The sequence below is a fragment of the Hippocampus comes genome, unplaced genomic scaffold, assembly GCF_001891065.2.
Source record: "Hippocampus comes isolate QL1 unplaced genomic scaffold, H_comes_QL1_v1.1 scaffold48, whole genome shotgun sequence".
Lineage (NCBI taxonomy): Eukaryota > Metazoa > Chordata > Actinopteri > Syngnathiformes > Syngnathidae > Hippocampus > Hippocampus comes.
Window position 1 is genome coordinate 408,432 of NW_017808403.1, and position 19,026 is coordinate 427,457.

Sequence of the window (19,026 nt, forward strand, 5' to 3'; positions counted from 1 at the left end):
CCTTCGCGGCGTCTTTTTCATGACGGCGCTTGGTGGCGGCTTTCTCGTCGTCCGTCAACACCCGCTGCGGCTTCCTCTCCTCCTCCGAGCTGTGGGCCGCCGTCCTCCCGCCGCTCGTCGCCGCCTCCCCCTCCTGTGGGGGCGGCAGCGTGGCTCCGCCCATCATGGTCTTCACGTGAACCTTGGCGGTGGCTTTCACGATTTTTCCAATCAACTTCCTGGCGTCTTTCTTGGGGGGCTCCTGCGGCTCTGGGCCGCCGATGAGTTTGCTGCCGCTTTCCTTGGCCGCCGCCGCCGCGGGGGGTTTTCCGCATGGGTTTCCCACGGCGGGCGTGGGCGTGGCCAGCCTACTTTTCTTCCCGGCGTTGGCTTCTTGGAGCATCTTGTGGCCCCGCATCCGCTTGGTCTTGACTCTGATGGCCGCCTTCCTGTCAAGACAAGAAACAGACGCGGGCGTCACAGGCGGGCGGGTGGGCGCGTCTCTGGGGGTGTGCCTCCTCACGTGAAGCTCTTGGCGGCCGCCTCCCTTCGCCTGCCGCCCCTCGTGGCCTTGAGCAGACCCCGCAGCGATTTGAGGACGCTTTCCCTCTTGGCCGCCAGCCGCCGCTGCCGCTGCGGAGGGACGCGGCCGTCAGAAGAAGAAAGAAGAGCGAGAAGGGGACGCCTCACCTCGTCGTCCACGTGGCTTCCTTGCTTGTCTTTGGCGGCGCCGCCGCCCTCGCCCGCGTCCTCTTTCCTCGACCTCCTGGTTCTCTCGCCTCCGCCGTCCTTGTTCCGGCTCCCTTGACCGGCTCCCTTCTCGCCGTCTTGTCGAGCGTGGGCTCTCGTCGTCTTCGTCCCTCGCGGCCTTCTCGGCGCCGGTTCGGCCTCCGTCTTTGCCGGCCGGCCCGCCTCTTTCGCCGCCCCTTCCCTCCTCCGCCTCTTGCCTCCTCGGCGAGGCGCCGTCGCCTCCGGCTCGGCGTCCTCGCCCGCTGCCCGCTCGGTCGTCTTCCGTTCCTCTCCCGTTGCCGTGCTGTCGTCTCCTCGGCCGGGCGCCGACTCCTCCGTCGCCGCCTTGGTCTTTCCTTCCCCGCCTTCCGTCCGCCCGATGCGCTCCCTTTGGCCTTGGTTTGCCGTCGACCTCTCTCCTCGGCCGGGTGTCGACTCTTCCGCCGTGGGCTCCGTCTCGCCTCCGCCTCGCTCATCCTCCTCCCCGTCTTTCCTCTTCATCTTGCCTTCTCGACTGCCGGGGGTTGACTCCCCGGCAGTCGATTCGGTGATTCTTTCCTCGCCTCCTCCCCGCTCGGTCCCCTCTTCCGTTCCTTGCGCCGTCTTGGCGGTCGCCTCTCCCGGGCCGGGCGTCGACTCCGCCGCCTTCCCTTCGTCGGCTCCCGCCCGCTCGGTCTCCCGCCTTTCTCTTCGCTTCATCTTTCCCTCTCGGCCGGGCGTCGACTCGTCTGCGGTCGATTCCGTTTGAGCTTCCTCGCCTCGTGGCTGCCGGGCGGCCTGCGCCCCTCCCCTTTTGGTCTTCTCTCCCGTCGTCGCGGGTTCCTCGGTGGCGTCCTCAGCTTTTCTTTCCTCGCCCCTCTTGCGCTCGGTCTCGGAGATTTCCGCCGGCTTCCTCTTTCTTCCTCGGCGCGGCGCCGACTCCTCGATTGACACCTGCGCCTTTTCCCCCTCACCTCCTTCCCGCTCGGTCTGCTCCGTTTTCCCTTCCGGGGTCTTCGAGTCCTCGCCCGGGCTCGGCGTCGTCAAGTCCGTCTTTGGTTCATCGCCGCCGGGCTGCTCGGTCTCCTTCCGTTGTTGTCTTTTCACCTTCTCTTCTCGGCCGGGCGCATCGGCGGTCACGTCGGCCTCCCCCCCCTCGCCCCCCTTCTGCTCGGTCTCCTCCAGATTTCCTTCTTTCACCTCCGACGTCTCTGGTCGGCCGGGCGCGGACTCCTTCGTGGCCCCCCGCGCCCGTCCTTTCCCGCCTTGTTGCCGCGCGCTCTCCTCTTTTTCAAAGCCTTCCCCGCTCCGCCTCGTCCCTCCCGGGCTCGGCGTCGACTCCTCGGTTTTCGCCTTCGCTTTCTGGGCTCCTTCCGGGTTTGTCGTCTCCTTTCCCTCTCCGACTTTCTTTCTCTTCCCTCCCCTGCTCGACGCCGCCTCCCGCGCCATCGTCTGCGTCATCGCTTTCTCCGCTCTTTCCCCCCCGTCTTTTTCCTCGCTCATCCCCGCTCGGCTCGGCCCCGACGTTCCCAGCTCGGCCGCCGCCCCCCGCCGGTCGCCGCTTCCGCCCCGGCTTATGGCGGCCGTTAACGTCGGAGCGCCTTCGGCCGTTTCGGGAGCGGCGGGTGCACTGTGCGATTCGGGTGGCGCGCTTGAGGTTGGGGGAGACGGGACCTCGTGCGACCTCTCGGCCGCTTCAATGGCAACCTGGCAAGACAAAAAGAAAGAGCCCACTTTGGTTCACCGCAGAATAGTCCCACCCGAAGGCTTCTGAAAAAAGAAAAGTGAGAGAGCAAAACCTGGCAACGTTTCAATTGCCTTTGCTGATTTTTGGGGGCCGTTTTCTCTACAGTCGCGGCCGATCGCACACGTTGGAGGCCACACACGACTGGCCAGTGCAGTCGCGGCAATGCTTCCATTTGTCCCGCCCCTTTTCCTTCTTCTTCCTCGCTTCCGATATACTTTTCTTTGCATCCACCTGAATATCGAAACGCTTCTTCTTCATCTGAGCAACCCGTCATCCGCGATCTGTGATCAAGGCCTCGGATATCTTTTTTTTTTTGGTCTGTCATAGACACTCCAGTGGAAACACACTTCCCACTTTGTCACAATATACACATTTTTAAAAGCTGCTCGGATGAGGACAACGTAAAATAGAGCTTCGGAAGCACTCAACCGGGATTGGCTTGACGCAAGCGGTCGGCCGCTATTAGCCTGTCTAAAATCGCCTTTTGCCCCCCCCCCCCCACACACACACACGGAAACACATCACAAAATAACACAAAAAATGTAATATATATGTATATATACACACACACACACACACACACACACACACACACACAAGTGCCTACCTGGGCCCTCTTCTTCGCGTCGGCTTTACTCGGCCGCCCCGGCCTCCTCTTCACCACAGCTGGCGCAAGCGCCCCGGTGTGCGCGACGGCGCCGTCGAGCGGGCTTCCGCCATCCTCCGTTGGCGCGGACGCAGGCGGTCGGGACGGATCGGCCGGCTCGTCGCTCTTTGCGCGGCCGCGGGGCGGGACGCAGTTGACCAGGCATGGCTTCAGTCGCAGCGTCGTGGCCACCGGGTGTGCGCCGCTCGTCGCCGCCTGGCCTTCTTCAGCCTAACGGAGACGGTTGACAAAAAGACGCGGTCAACGTGAAAGCGCTTACAAATGGTCCAGAACGCCGCCGCTCGTATAAAGAGGGGGCACGTTACTCCTCCCCTGGCACCCCTTCACTGGCTCCCGATACATTTCTGTGATTGGTTTTCTCAATAAGAGCGCGGGCCTGGGGGTCAAAGTCTATTTGTATGACATTTCTGACTTGAGATTTCCCGCTTTTCCACGCCAGGTTGCTGTCCCTCAGCTCCACCAACAGCGCAGCGGGGTTCACTCTACAATCGTTCGTGTGCACGTGCCAACCTGCGCCTCGTCGCTTTTCTTCTGTGTCGAGGCTTTACTCGGCCGCCCTCTCCTTCGCCGCGCCACGACGCCGTCACCTTGGGACGCGGAGGCTTCCCGGGGGGTCGGGGTTTCCATCTTATTGTCCTCCGTTTGCGCAGATGACCTGGATAAAGATCTCCTCAGGGTTTTTGTCACCGGCTCACACGTTGCCTCTGCGTCGGATGCCGCCAGAGCGCCCGTCGGCCGGCGAGCGGCCGCCGAGTCGTTTGCGTCGCTCCCGGGACCGTGCGGGGTCTTCGCCGGCACGCATTTGACCACACACTCCTTCAGGCACAGGGTGCCGCTATCGCACGCGGCCGCTTCAGGAGATGCTTTCATAGCGGCGACGTCTGCATCGGCGCCCAGTCGCGTGCCCTGTGATTTTGCAGCCGACGGTGGCTGGGCGGGGGAGCTTTTGGCTGCGGCGGTTGTTTTCTTCAAGAGAGAAGCCGGTGTCGCCGGTGCATCAGAGGTCGCTTTCAAAGTGCCACTTGGTTTCCCGGGTGTACTTTTGGCTGCAAACTGAGGGTGGGGCACCGCCCAAAAAAAAGACAAAAAGAGCACAAATTAGCAGGTACCGTGGGCAAAATAGCTCCACCTTGTGCTGAATTTCCAAACGTACCATACACAATATCAGATTTCGGATACATCAATGTTTTGGTCTTTCAGGTTGCGTCTTCTGCTCAAATAAATGACCAATGAAGGAATATGAAAGATGGTTGATCTATTTCAATGACGACTGTTCATCCACAAAACACTTTTGAGTCGCAGACTTTCGAGCGTTCGCTACGACAACTTCAAAAAATTCCGCCCAACAAGCACGGCGTAAAGATAAGTCGCTCAATCGTAAAGTGGATCACGACAATCATGTCAACAAATCTGTGGCTTTATCATTTCAACCTGTCATACTCAATGAAAAAAAAATGTGAACATGTGGAGTGCACTTCTCCAGATACGAGGTAAAAACAGCACACACACACACACACACACACACACACACACACACACATTTATAGACATATATTGTGCATACCCACAAAATGACATTTTTTGCAGTTTAAAATTGTATCCGACTATATCGCAATGTCGATTTGAATTCAAAAACAAAAGTATACTGTGGAGCTGCGGTGCCCATCCATCCAGCCAAAGTTAGCATGCGAAGTGTTTGAAGTCGGCATGAGTTCGGACGGTATAACATTGAGCAAAAAAAAAAAAAACAACAAAAAAACAAAAAACAATTTGCAGTTTCACGGTCACATCGTCTTACAACTACAGCTCTAAAATATCATATCTTGAGGAGTTTGCGCCCCAACATGTAATTTTTTGTGCTCACTTTCTCAGATTTAAAAACTACAACAATAATCTGCATATGACCTCAATAAAACAATCAGCACAATCAAGTATAGAGGTTGAAACATTGTTCAATGTGGCTCCAAATCATTTTAGAACGTTTATGCCCCCCCCCCCGCCTCCCCACACACACACATCCACAGATTTTTTCAACTTATATCCTGTCAATTAGTCAATGCTCAAAATTGAAAAATGTTTCTAACTAACTAGTGTGAAGAAATGATCATCCCCCAAATGTGGCCATAAGGGTAAGAAAGAGATACTGACTGTGTTTTTCTTGCCAATTCCAGGTGTGTTCTGGATCTCCCACATCCCCTCGGAGAAGCCTTTGAGGCGGACGCCGCTGCCGTACTTCAACTTGTTACCAGAGAACGGGATGATGCGGGCCGGTGTGAGGTAACCTCTATTTTTTGGGGGGGTGGGGGTGTGGGGAAGTAGAGTCAGTCAGCTGTTGATGGTGTGGCAACACAAGAAGTGATGTCCCAAGGGGGCGTGTACGTACATCTGATGGGTCCCGAAAAAGAAGACACCAATCCGCCTCTTGTGTGGCTCATCGCATTTACAGATCTGTCAAGAAAGACAGGAACACAAGTCAATAAATTCGGTTGTGTTTAAAAAAAACACAACACAACTGCGTATTATTGTTTTGGGGTTGAGACTGAGAGATTAATGTTATTTTGGGCCGGTCCGTGCATCTCTGTCTTCGAGCGTGGAAGCGCGCGCGCGCGCGTGTGTGTGTGTGCGTGTGTGTGCGTGCGTGCGTGTGTGTGTGTGTGTTCGTGTGTTACCCTGGCCGGCCAGTGAGGGAAGCCCTTCATTTTGGCGAACACGAGGTCCCCTGCTTTAAATTGGCATTTGGCCGGCGGCATCTTGCTGCCCTGTACAAGTCAAATAGAAACATAAATTAGTGAGATCGAGGAAAAAGATCGCGTTGCTGTTCATTCGTCACATGTACACGTCACGGAACCGCGCCCACGTGTCGCCGTTTCAGTATCGAACACCACCGCCGAACTCGGTGAACAAAACGTGATTGAAGAAGCGCCGGGTTCGAAGTGATTAGCATCAATGGTAGGCAAGCTAGGACATTGTTTACAAGGATGCTAGCAGGGATGCTAGCTGGGAACGACTTGTTTCTCTGGGGGGGGATTTCGGCGTTTACTCGCCGTCGCGTTTCGTCGTCGGACGCGCGAGAGCAGACGAAAGCTTCTTTTCCACAGCAAGTCCGATCGCTGCCCGTCTTTTTGACCGCTCTCGCGGTTCCGCGCCACCGGAAACTTGCTGGTTACTACGCTACGTGTCACGTGACCGGAGCGGAAGTACTCGCGTCACGTGACGCGCAAAGCATTTTCCGCTTCCGCTTGCCGCATTAGAAGGGGTCAAAGTGGAATGTATAAAAACAAAAAATACATCAGAAGGATTGCTTCGAGTTCAGCTTGCTTTTTTTTTTAAACAACAATTTAATATGAAAGTGTTAATAAGAGGAAGAATTCTTTGAACTTGAGCGGCTCTCTTATTTCAGTCTGAAAAGAACAAGGGGGCATCGCACTGTGTGCTTTGGCGGAAGTATTGATATACTTGTGCAGAAAACCACTCCTGTGAAGTTGACGTACCGGTACTGATTGAATAAAACGTTAAAAGAAAAAAAACACTAGTTTCTCCTGTCAATTACAACTACAGAACATACATTTTGATAACAAATGCTTTCCTCTGTTAATTACCTTAAATAGCGTTCACACAAATCAGGTAAGATGCTGGCTTTAATGCAACCGAAAACTTGTGAAGCGAAAAACAAAAAAATGCAACTTAGCTCATGGCCACCGAACAAAATACATTTCCCCTTTTTTGGGGGAATGAGACAGACTTTTGAAGGGCAGAACATGGAGATTTTTCAGCTGGCACAAGGACAACACATTCGCTACAAATCATCGTAGTTCCACCGTCATAAACGCCAAGGCTATTTTGACAAAGTAAGCCCTAGCCAGCACAGACACTTGGCTTGCTTTCAAATGTAGGGAGTAGAAGTAAAACATTGTGAGAAACATCAAAATTCAAGCAACACAAAATGGACTTTTAATCGCTGCCACTGTCACTGTCATCCACTTCCTCCTCTTCCTTTTTCTGCGGCTCCTCAACAAGTCCTGAGAAAAAGTCGCTGTCTCCGAGAGCTTTTTTGGAAAGCGATTTCATGCGTCCATCCTTCTTCTTCCTCTTGCGGTACTCATTGACGGTGGTCGTGGCTAACGAGGAGATGTCCCAGAACTTGATGAGCTGGTCGTGGGCACAGCTGAGCAGGAAACGAGAGTCCCAGCTTTTAGCGAGCTCTTCGACGGGTTCGCCAACGTGCTGCCCGATGCAGCCGATGATGCGGTTGGGGAGGATGTTAATGGCCCTGATGAGGGGAAGAGACGGAATGTTACGGACACGCTGCGTGGCGACAGAAATGAACCCCCTCCGCTACACCGCGGTTCATCGCTATAGCAGAAGTTTTAGGGATAGAAAAAAAAAAATCTCAAACATGGACATGCATAATGCCAGGCAATTCATTAAAGTGCAAAGCTGGCCAACAAAATAGCTGCGCTAGCAATACTAAGCTAGCAGTAGCATGACAAACAAGCCGTTAGCTACCCACGGCTGCTCCATTGGTCATGCGACACTGAATGTATCGGTTTAACGTTTTGGTTCTTGGGGTGAGTGGTGGGAACGTTTAATCAGATTAACAATGATCATAAACATCGAAAACATGCTCATTTCCATTCGGCCGTTCATGTTTTGCATGAGCATTTTGCGACCTGATTTTCATGAGACGGTTTGATTGGACATTTTCGTCATAAAATAAATGATGTTCAATTGTCTTTTGATTCATGTGTCCATTTCACATGACACTTCAACCGGGGGTGGCAAATAGCTTGACGGAAGCACGGTTTGGCTTTTATTCGGAGACCTGCAAGCTAGAAAGAGCAAGAGCAGGAGCTCAGCGATACTTTAAAAACGCTGTTTTAATCAGTTTAAATGTGTTTAAAGCATGTTGGAGAAGTAGAACTATTCCATTTTTTTAATGGTTCCTCAATGATGCAGATTTGTACTTAGCGTACCAACGGGTCTGAAAGTTAAGCCCTCCCACCACGGATAAACAGGCGTTGCGAGTGTAATTGATCAAACGGGTTCAACTGACCGGATATAGCCATCCATGGAGGCGGCGCATATAATGCTGTCGCTGATCGGGGCAATGCAGTCCACCGACTCCGCTTGTAGGGCAAAGCGATCGCTGGTGGCCCCGAAGCCGTTCCAGTTGAAGATGTAGACGGTGCCTTGGCTCGAGCCGCAGACCACTTTCTTGCCTCGCTTCATCAGCGTCACCGAGGTCAGATCGCTGCTCTGGTACTCCGACAGTAACTCGAAGCGCCGCCTCTTGATGTTGAAGACGCCCATGGTGCCGTCGCCGCTGAATGCGGGCACAGAAGAGGAGGTCAGCGACCGTCAAGGTCAGCAGCGAGCGGTCGCGTTGCACCTCACCTGGCTGTCAGCAGGATCTTTTTGCCTTCATCCACGGCCATGTCACTGATGTAGTCGTCATGGTGCTTCAAATCCATAATGGCCGAACCTTTCCTCATGTCCCACACCTTTTGGACAAGAAGTCGGCATTGTGTTTGTTTGAACAGTGAAGTCCAACTTCACACGGACCAGATTCACGAAATGAGCTTCAACGGGGTATGCCTTAATTAACTTTAAAGCTTTTCAAGCTGTTTCCATCTTTTTTTTTTTTTGGGGGGGGGGGTATTTACAGTCATCTTATACTGGGTATACTGTATTTAGCCTATGAAAAATAAATTCTACTGGTTTTAAGGCCACATTCAAAAATGTCTTTTAACGAACAATCGGCTCGAACAGACGACCCCTTCCTCAAGCTGGTCCTTCAATTTGCATGTTCCACTGTAATGACTGCAACATTTGTGGTCAACATAAACAAAGTAAGCTAATACCATTTTCATTTTGGAGAATATTTCTCGAAAAAAAAACAACTACCCTGACTCTTCGTTAAATGTTTGTTTTGAAATACCTAGATGTATTTTCTGGCAAGAAATAAGTTGGAGCGGGTGGGGGTTGTACGTTCCAGATTTGTACAAGTTATGCGTTGACAGAGTTGCAGACTGTTTTGGGCCGTTAAGTCTATTTTCAAGTCAACTAAAACGATGCTCTTTAACTCTTCAACCATGTAACGGTTTTGTTTTTTTTTGTTTTTTTATGGCCTTAGTCATGGTCTCGGATAGTGCGCTCTTGAGCACAACACGAGTTAGGGGCCGGTGTGAAAAGTTTGAGAACGAACAGGCGCTGACCTTCAGTGTGCCCCCGTCGTCTCCGGTCGCCAGGATGTTGGCGTCCACCAGCAGCAGAGAATTGATGGGAGCGCCGTGCGCGCCGCGGATCCTGCTGACCAGCCGTCCTCGCTCCACGTCCAGCACGTGGACAGCCTTGTCCTTGGAGACGCTGTAGAGCTTCTCGCCGTCGTCGGAAAAACGCACTTGGCGGCAGGACTTGAGGTGGTGGCCGGAGGACCACAGCTCGCGGTTCTCGCCCTCCGTGCACGAGTAGGAGAACGCGTACACGTCGCCGTCCACGTCCCCGCACACCAGCAGGTCGCGGGTCGGGTGGACGGCCACCGTGTTGGCGACCGCCTCGAGCCGGATGTCCTGCGGGGTGTCCAGGATCCTGGGCTCGGTCGAGTCGTCGCCGTCGCCATCCCAAATCACACCTCCCGGCCTTCATTCGGAACTTGCGGGATCGCCATTCACGTCCGTTTCTGACGTTGACGGCAATCCGGCGTGTTCCGCGGGCGCTGCCATGATGTTTTCGTTTGCTTCCTTCTTCTTCTTCTTCTTCTTCTTCTTCTTCTTCTTCTTCCCGCAAGAAACTGTCAGGCCGCCACCTACTGGTAATGTGACTACTAACCCCAAAATAAGCCAACTCAACTCCACTCAATTGTCTTTCGGGAGCACTTTAAATACAACCAAAGCGGTCTACAATATACTGTACATGGAGACAATAAAACAATACACTATTAACAAAGACAGTAGGAAGCACAAAAAGAGTTAGCCAAAGTAAAAGCCTTATGCTGAGTCAAAAGCCAAAGAATAAAAATGAGTTTGAAGACCAGTTTTCAGGAGGGCTCGCCTACCAAAGAGAAGGAGCGGCAACGGAAAAGGCTCGGTCCCGTCGGAGACTCCGCTTAGTTCTCGGTACCTCGAATAGTGTCCCGTCCACAGATCTGAGGCACTGGGCATGCGCAGAGGAGCCCAGGGAGGTCAGGTGGGGCCATGCCATTTCAAGATTTGAAAACAAATAGAATAGGATCTTCAAAAGAACTCCAAAATGAGCCAATGAAGGGATGCCAGAGTAGGAGGGATGCGCTCCCTCTTACGAGTACCAGTCATGAGGCGAGCGGCGGCATTCCGGACCAATTGGAGACACTTGATGGAGGATTGGCTGACTCCACAGTCAAGTGTGTTCCGGTGATCCAGCCGGGATGTGACGAAAGGCACGAAAGACTGTTTCAAAGTGCTGAGACATGAGAGCGACCGTGCACCTGCCCCAAAATAATCATCGTCATGGGGAGGAAGGCATGAGCAAAAAAAAAAAAAAGACGCGTTTTTTGAAGCCCCAGCAATGCTACACAAAACGCTGATAAGCATTGGATATGCGTATTGCAGGAAACATGGGGGGGGGGGACTAGGGGACTATGCGAAACCGTGGGGTTAACGGTGGTGCCGAACACAACAAAATAAATGATGCGAGTCATCCATATTTATTTGTCACATCATATGACGAACTAAAAACTGTATCTCACAAAGTGTACAGTTGATGAGCTTGACGCTGATTAATTCGCCGCCGGACTCGAATTCGGTCTTCACGTCGCGTTCGTCATCGGTTTTATGTTGAAAGACTCCGGAAGTGGCTCTTGGCGTGACGTGCAGGGAGCTTGACGCGTGTGTGCCGGTGTCGCTCGCTGCGGCTCATCGCAACATCTCGGCTGTGTTCGCACGCATCGTTCCATGCAGGTTGGTACCATCTCCGTTTTCCAGTCTCGCGGAGGAACCGGGGCTATTCTCGAGACACATTCTCGCTCAAAGAAAACGTTTCGCGAGTGCGCACTCGTTCTGAGCCGCTCTATTGCGACGATGGAGGCGGTGTCATGACGAAATGGCGGCCAGGTCCGCTTGGATGACGTCCGTCCTGTCGTCGGCTGGCTCCGCTGCGCGCGTCGGGGAAGCCGAGTGGCGCATTGCGGCCAGGTGCGCGATGACGCGGCAGCCGACGGCAGGGGCCGCTCTTTCGGCCCCCGGCCTTGATGTTTTCGAGGAGTCGTCGTCGTCGGCATCCATCCGCGCGCAATCGTTTTCGCATCAGCGGGCGAGTCGGAGCTCGCTCGGCTGACTGTGGGCGAGACACCCCGCGGTGGTCGCCGGCCGTCACACCGAAAGTCAATCCACCTAACTCGCCTCGCGAGGATGATGGCCATTGCGATTTTAGACGCGAGATTTTTTTTCCTCTTCTCATGTATTTGGAACGAACACAAGCGATGCATTCGTGTGTATTACAAGGACTCAGAGCGGATTTATTCTACATGAATGGTCACGCGAACGACGAGTTAACATCTTTCTTCTCGACTTCAATCACGATGGTAAACTTACGAACCACTTTGACTCGCAGTCTCTTACGTGTTCATGACTTCAAGATTCTCCCAAACCAGCGCGGCGTCAAAATAAATCGCAAAGTTTGATGACAACAGGAATGCAAACAAATCTGTAGCTTTAGCACTTCATCTGGGCTGTATGTTGCACATAAAGCGCATTTGACAATGAAGTTGAACTTGACTTGATATATAGAGAGAGAGAGAGCGCGCGAGCGCAGTCTATCTGTATCTCGAGATATCGATTGACATAGCGATATATGTCTATATAAATCCCTGAAAGATGTCGAGATGTTAGCCTTGAAGCGGCGTGACCCAAGTATTTGCTTGGCTTTTTTTTATTTTTTTTGCAAGCGTTGATGCGAGCCGGCCATGTCCACCGCGGTGTACCCTCGAGAAGAAGCCCTGGAGCGTCTGAGCCAGGACGAGATCGTGGTCAACACCAAGGCCGTCATGCAGGGCCTGGAGACGCTGCGCGGCGAGCACGCCCAGCTCCTCAACTCGCTGCTGGACTGCGCTCAGCCGCCCGCCGCGCAGGAAAAGTCCGGCGCGCTCCGCAAGAGCATGGAAGCCATTGAGCTGGGCCTGGGAGAAGCTCAGGTAGGTGAGCCGCCGTCGGCTTTTTCCTCCGCGCCTCGGCCGCGGGCTGAGCACCCGTCTGGGGGGCGGGGGGGGTCCAGGTGATCATCGCCCTGTCGGGCCACCTGAGCGCGGTGGAGTCCGAGAAGCAGAAGCTGCGCGCGCAGGTGCGGCGCCTGTGCCAGGAGAACCAGTGGCTGCGCGACGAGCTGGCGGCCACGCAGCACAAGCTGCAGCGCAGCGAGCAGAGCGTGGCGCAGCTGGAGGAGGAGAAGAAGCACCTGGAGTTCATGAACCAGATCAAGAAGCTGGACGACGACGCCGATGCCGGCGCCGGCGCCTCGCCCTCTGACGACAAGAGCCAAAGCTCATCCGGGGACGCGTCCAAGGACGGCCTGGACGATTTGTTTCCCAACGACGACGACCACGGGGCAGGTATGGCGTCACGCGCGCCTTGCTCGTTTTGGCGCAATGATCCACGCTGACCTCTCGAAAAGCACGACCGCCTCAAAACTTGTCTTACCTTTGGCCTTGACTTGCTGCTGAACTCATCGTATCACTTTGCGCCATCTTGGCATGGCGGAACTATGTTCACCTCAATCCAATGGAGCAAAGGCAACTTTTTAGCTGCTAAAAAAACATGTCGAGACTCCCCAAACAGAACACGGGAAAGCTCGCTTTGCGCGTTCAGTCGATGAGACGGTTTTACGAAGGTGTTGACGGATGAAAGCGGACCACGTGGCAGGCCAAATCCGGAAAACTGCTTCACGTCAATCCAAAAATGGAATCTCGCAAGCTCTGAAGGGTTCTGGATCGTCCCCCGTGAGGCCAGACCCCTCGAGCCTTCTTCGGGCGCAGGCCGACGGGGTGTCGCCAGCAGCACGGAGCGGACGAACCCTCGTCGAAGAAAACCCGACGAGCGAGACGCGTTCCCCCGACAGCGCGCGTCCTCCCAAAGCAAAAAAGACGGTTGGCCGACGCTTTGCTTTCCGCGCAGCTCAGCCCAGCGGCGAGGCGGCGGCGCGGCAGGGCGGTTACGAAATCCCGGCCCGCCTGCGGACGCTCCACAACCTGGTGATCCAGTACGCCTCGCAGGGCCGCTACGAGGTGGCCGTGCCGCTGTGCAAGCAGGCCCTGGAGGACCTGGAGAAGACGTCGGGACACGATCACCCCGACGTGGCCACCATGCTCAACATCCTGGCGTTGGTCTACAGGTGGGCCGGCCGACGCCGAGGGGAGCGCGCGTGTTCCTTTTGATGACTTTCGAAGGCACGTTCCTGCGCGCGCAGGGACCAGAACAAGTACAAGGAAGCGGCGCACCTCCTCAACGACGCCCTGGCCATCCGGGAGAAGACGCTGGGCAAGGACCACCCGGCGGTGGCGGCCACCCTCAACAACCTGGCCGTCCTCTACGGCAAGAGGGGCAAGTACAAGGAGGCCGAGCCTCTGTGCAAGCGCGCGCTGGAGATCCGCGAGAAGGTAGGACCGGCCGACTCGCGTCACCCGACTTTGGCCGGCGCTCGCTCCGCAGCCGCGATCGTGGCGATCCGTGGCCATTGGCTTCTTTTTGACCCCGTGTCACCCGATGCAGTGAGTTGGCCGTTTGGGCCCGTTGCTGCGCGACGCAACCTTAAAACTGTCACCTATTATTGATTGATTTCCTTTTTAACGCATTTTATGCACACGAGACGACAAACAGAATGACATTCAAACCCCCCCCCCCCCCCGTCCCCCAAAAGGCAAATAGTCAAATGTTCTGCCTGTAATTTATGTCTTCATTTTTTTTCATGACACAGTGATCCCTCGCTATTTTGCGGTTCGTTTATCGCGGCTTCGGTGCATCGCGGATTTTTTCAAACATTCAAAATAAAAAAAATAATTGAAGTCCCCAAATGGTCCGTGAGAAGCAGTAAAAGTCAGCAAACCAACAGCGAGCAACATATACAGTACTACATGTATATGTTGACTGTATTTTGTGATTCATAAACTAACCAAACTTATCCATGTTTAATTCTATTAATATGCAGCCTTAAGTCATGTTAATGACTACAAACATGCATGTATCCCATTCAATTTGGCCTTATAAATATTTTTTCTCCTCATACACATGTCCATGTACCTATACGGGGTGGGGGGGTCGCTACTTCGCGGATTTTCGTTTATCGCGGGTGGTTTCGGTCCCCATTAACCGCGATAAACCAGGGATGACTGTATATTGATGGGCCAGTGAAATCTCGGGATTGGCCTTCATACTATAAAAAAACTGCTTTTTTGTTTTCCTTCGCCTCACTTGTGCGGCGACGTCTGTGAGCTCGCTTTTGGTTTTTGGCAACGGCAAGTTAAAAAAGCCCAAAACAAACCATTGGGCTTCGCGGGGGCGCGCGCGCGCGCATTGATGGCAGTCCGTGCGGCCCCGCAGGTGTTGGGCAAGTACCACCCGGACGTGGCCAAGCAGCTCAACAACCTGGCCCTGCTGTGCCAGAACCAGGCCAAGTACGCCGAGGTGGAGTACTACTACCGCCGCGCCTTGGAGATCTACCAGTCCAAGCTGGGCGCCGACGATCCCAACGTGGCCAAGACCAAAAACAACCTGGTGGGCCTGCGCCTTTCCGCTTCGCTTCTCCGTTCGGTGCGGGCTCGCAGTGAGGCCGCTGCGCGTGTCGCCCGCAGGCCACGTGCTACCTCAAGCAGGGCAAGTTCAAGGACGCCGAGACGCTCTACAAGGACATCCTCACCCGAGCGCACGAGCGCGATTTTGGCTCCGTCAATAGTAAGTCCCCCACGGACGAGGCCTTCCCCAAGGGGCGGGGCCTCTTGGGAACGGGGAGACAACTCAAACTCCCACGCGCCCGAAAACCTCTCCGCCAACACTGACCTCTCAACAACAAGAAAATCACCTCCCAAAAGCCTCACACACAACCCCAAAACCTCTCCAACGCGCTCAAAAACATTCAAAACAAAATACTCTTGTCACTCCCCCCCAAAGCTCTCTTTCACACAAACACACACCGGGAAACCTCTCACAGGCCACAACAAACAAAAAGCCCACACAGGAAAACCACCTCATGCTCTCACCAAAAACTTGTCACACTCACTGGAAAAAAAAAACTCCCCAATGCACCAAAAAACTTGACGTTCACAAAAAGCTCACACACACTGCAAACATACACTTCTCACATTCACAAAACACTTAAAAAAATATCAACTTCACTCTGAGTAAAGCCTTTTTAAAGCCTGAGGGGTTTTTTGGGTGTGTGAGTGACATTTTTTGGAGGGGGGGTGGGGGGGGGCTGTGTTTCTTTCGGTGTGTCTGTGTGTGTTTTGCAAAAGTGATTTTTGGTGGGTTGGTTTACGGTAATGCGCCAGGGTTTTGGGAAGATTTTTGTTTTGACCCTGAGAGGTTTTTGGGTCAGTGTGAGAGGCTTATCCGACTCTAGAGAGACCCAGCTCTCCTTTCCAGGCGTTTGAAAAAGACTGTGTGTGTGTGTGTGTGTGTGTGTGTGTGTGTGTGGCAGACGACAACAAACCCATTTGGATGCACGCCGAGGAGCGAGAAGAGAGCAAGGTGGGCCGACACGGCACAATGGCGCGGCGGCGAGTTGAAAAAGGATGAGTCATGTTTCCTTTTTCTGGCCAGGGCAAGCAGAAGGAGGCGGGGCCATACACGGAATACGGCAGCTGGTACAAGGCGTGCAAGGTGGACAGGTGAGTGTTTGACGCCGCTCGCAGGACCTCTCTCCTGGATGGAGAGAGGACGGTTCTTTATCCTCTGTGAAGAACGACTCATATTACTGCTGTAATGAGAAGCAAAGAGAGGACGTCGGCCTCCAGGACAGGTTATCCGTGTGGCTGTCTTCTACCCGTCCGTGCACAAGGGCCTGACCGATGAAGCTAAATTCTTGCGCGTCTGTCTGTGGCGTGTTTTTAGGCATGGAAATTCCTAGGTTGTGTAGCCTTCACAGTCTCTCATTTGACGTTGTGTATTTAGTCAGCATTTCAACCTTGCTCTACGCCTCCAAATAAGAGACCCCGCAGAAGACCCCACCGATACATGGCGACGGACCAATACGTCGCGCTGCTCCCTATTTACCGGTGCGTTGGCGCGCTCTAGTGGATGAAAGCAGCAACGCATAAAACGCCGTGAAATCAAACAAACGTTCAAAACGAAGCTGGTTCCCTTCTCGACCCGGTGCGAAAGAATCCTTTGCTGTTTTATGCCGTGGGACTCGAGTCTTTTTTTTCACCGTCGAGCGCGTCTCTTCTCGGCACATCGGAGAGAAGCGCGAAAGCTTTTGACGTCCACGGTGAATGATTTACGACACCTTTTCCGACACCCTTCAAAATAAAAGCCTGGGCTAAATTACCGTAACGGCAAAGGAAAAGGCGCCACCTAAATCCGCAAGAGCAAAAGTCAGAGCGAGGTCACGTATATGTTCTTCTCACAGCCCCACAGTCAACACCACCCTCAAGAGTCTGAGCGCCCTGTACCGCCGCCAGGGCAAGCTGGAAGCCGCCGAAACGCTGGAGGAGTGCGCCGGCAAATCCCGCAAGCAGGTAGGTCGCCCCGCAAGAGGGGTCCCCGCCGAGCGATCGGAGTAAGCTGACCGCGTGCGTGCCCTCAGGGCTTTGACGCCATCAACCAAAGCAAGGTGGTGGAACTTCTCAAGGACGCGGGAGAGCGCCGGCACGGCAGGGAAGGCGGCGGCGGCAACAACTGCGGCGCGCCCAGAGGGGACACCGAGGCCGAAGACTCGGCCGAGTGGAACGGGGTCAGTCAGTCCTGGCGCTTCTGACCAACCACCGCAAAAAAATTGAAATAAAAATGGGAAAATGACGCCGCACGGGACTCTTCCCCCCCGTAGCGAAATGCGCTCTCGCACTTGAGCCAAAGACTCTCGCGGGCGCACTTCGTCACGCACACCCGACTGAAATGCTCACAGCAAAGTTCTCCTCGTTCACCGAAACCACAATTGAATACACACTGTAGTTACAGATTACATTGATAAAATTAGAGTCGAACAAGGAAGGTCAAACGATCATTTCAAAATTGTTGTTGACTTTATTGCAACACTTATTCTTATTTATTTTCGGGGTCATCTTGCACTCCACATCTACTCCATATATGAACCCCAAAATAATAACAGCTCAATTGAAGCAAACACAACAATTTGCTCCCACGCGCTATGAAACACGAGCACGAAATCTCTCCCATGGTACCGAAATGCACTCTCCTGCACTACTCAAAAAACGGATTTGCTCACCCTCACTACGGAAAGCCTGTCACACGCGCGGCCGCAAGCACGCACTCCTGAAACACGGATGTGGTTTTTCCCGCAGGACGGGAGCGGCTCCCTTCGCCGCAGCGGCTCCTTCGGGAAGATCCGCGACGCCCTGAGGAGGAGCAGCGAGATGCTGGTCAAGAAGCTTCAAGGCAGCGGCCCGCAAGAGCCGCGCAACCCAGGGTGGGCCGGCTAGCACGCCGTCGCTTAGCGTAGCAGGCTAGCAGCGCCAGCATCCAACGTGATGGCGTTTTGATTTTTTTCTTGTTCCCAAAGAATGAAGAGAGCCAGCTCCCTCAACTTCCTTAACAAGAGCACCGAGGAGACAGCGCAGGTGAGAACGCCAGCCGCATGAAGGACCATTGCGGACACGAAATTCATGGGAAAAAAACGAGTACGAGTGTGCCGGGCGCGATCACAGCGCCATGATGTCACCCAAAAACTGCTTGACACGACAGAAATGCTCACACAATCTCGTGCACATTTTGTTTCTCCCGACTGAAAAAACAGAACCTCCCAACCTAATTGCTCTTAACTTGAATGAGACACTGTCCAACACGACCAAAACACACGATCTGAAAATGACTTGCTCACACACCATTGAAAAAATTCGCAGACTGCAACACACGCCTGAAACATGTTGTCCCACCCTCCCGAAACGCCCACACGCCAGCCAAAATGTTGCAATCCTGAAAATCTATGCACTAGTGAAAGAGTTTTTGGTCACACACACACACGATTGAACTTTTTTTTTTTTTTTTTTTTAGGATACCAACTCGTGCCTGTCGGAGTGTCGGGGACTCAGCGCCAGCAACGTGGACCTCACTAGACGCAGCTCCCTGATTGGCTAGATGCAGCCAGGACGCAGGGCGGGGGGCACACAAAGCTCGCTTTTTTTTTTTTTTTTTTGTCAACACCGTGTCACTGTTGTACAGTCCCACTCAGCATGTGAACACAAACGCCTCATGACGCAAACTACAGCACGGCCATCGGCGACGCGACATTCACATCGTCACCAGGAGTCATCGCTCGCTTCCCGTCGTGACACGTGATGTCACCTGCTCAACAGTGATTGGTTGTTTTAGAGTATGGGCGTGGCTTTGGGACAGGATGGGGAGTGCTTGTTGTCGCAGCTTTGTGAATGTCACACAAATAAATTCACTCTGATGAGTACTTCTTGCCACTTGCCGAGAACATGGTTGTCCAACAGGTTTCCACAAATCAATAAACATGCTTGATTGTCCTTCCCGAAATTAATAAAGATGTACTCGGACGGAGCACTTGTTTGTTTACATGCTGACACGAGCACGTGCACGCGCAAGGCAACGTTGAGTCCTAAAGGCCCATGTTCCGCATTTTGAAAATGAACAGATGGGCCGGGTCACTAGTGGATGAGGAAAAAAAATGTTGAAAAAGATCATTCCTTTCAAAGATGTCTCCAAATAAATAAGGCCAAAATGCTCATTTTAGACCATCCGAGGGGTCTGTGAGCTGTGCTTCT

At 53.5% G+C, this 19,026-nt stretch overlaps 3 protein-coding genes across 4 annotated transcripts in view; 1 reads left to right on the forward strand and 2 right to left on the reverse strand.

The window, feature by feature from the left end:
- The window catches only part of LOC109508322 (hepatoma-derived growth factor-related protein 2-like), a 10,136-nt gene extending 3,830 nt beyond the window's left edge, over positions 1–6,306 (reverse strand). Inside the window, exons 1-10 of the mRNA XM_019858220.1 lie at positions 6,146–6,306; positions 5,771–5,860; positions 5,485–5,549; positions 5,250–5,385; positions 3,612–4,154; positions 3,162–3,311; positions 3,042–3,116; positions 670–2,394; positions 503–612; positions 2–428 (exon numbers count right to left, since the gene is read on the reverse strand). Coding sequence (XP_019713779.1) covers positions 2–428; positions 503–612; positions 670–2,394; positions 3,042–3,116; positions 3,162–3,311; positions 3,612–4,154; positions 5,250–5,385; positions 5,485–5,549; positions 5,771–5,851 — 3,312 coding nt within the window. The 5' untranslated portion in view covers positions 5,852–5,860; positions 6,146–6,306. The remainder of the gene's footprint in view (position 1; positions 429–502; positions 613–669; positions 2,395–3,041; positions 3,117–3,161; positions 3,312–3,611; positions 4,155–5,249; positions 5,386–5,484; positions 5,550–5,770; positions 5,861–6,145) is intronic.
- Positions 6,307–6,429: 123 nt separating this feature from the next.
- wdr55 (WD repeat domain 55) lies at positions 6,430–10,041 on the reverse strand. Its single transcript, XM_019858232.1, is given in 4 exon segments — positions 6,430–7,371; positions 8,155–8,424; positions 8,496–8,602; positions 9,317–10,041. Coding segments are annotated over 4 exon segments (1,203 nt in total). The 5' UTR covers positions 9,824–10,041; the 3' UTR covers positions 6,430–7,052.
- A 785-nt stretch (positions 10,042–10,826) lies between these two features.
- On the forward strand, positions 10,827–18,803 carry klc2 (kinesin light chain 2). 2 transcript variants are annotated; one of them, XM_019858495.1, is made up of 14 exons: positions 10,827–11,035; positions 12,022–12,267; positions 12,348–12,681; positions 13,244–13,460; positions 13,536–13,725; positions 14,666–14,839; positions 14,917–15,016; positions 15,762–15,811; positions 15,884–15,951; positions 16,692–16,800; positions 16,869–17,015; positions 17,584–17,708; positions 17,802–17,859; positions 18,293–18,803. In XM_019858495.1, the coding sequence occupies exons 2-14, from the start codon at positions 12,040–12,042 to the stop codon at positions 18,374–18,376; spliced, it is 1,884 nt and encodes a 627-aa protein (XP_019714054.1). In that variant the 5' UTR covers positions 10,827–11,035; positions 12,022–12,039; the 3' UTR covers positions 18,377–18,803. The 2 variants fall into 2 exon arrangements, with proteins under 2 accessions (XP_019714054.1, XP_019714055.1); XM_019858496.1 differs by having other exon boundaries at positions 16,914–17,015.
- The last annotated feature ends 223 nt before the right edge of the window (positions 18,804–19,026 follow it).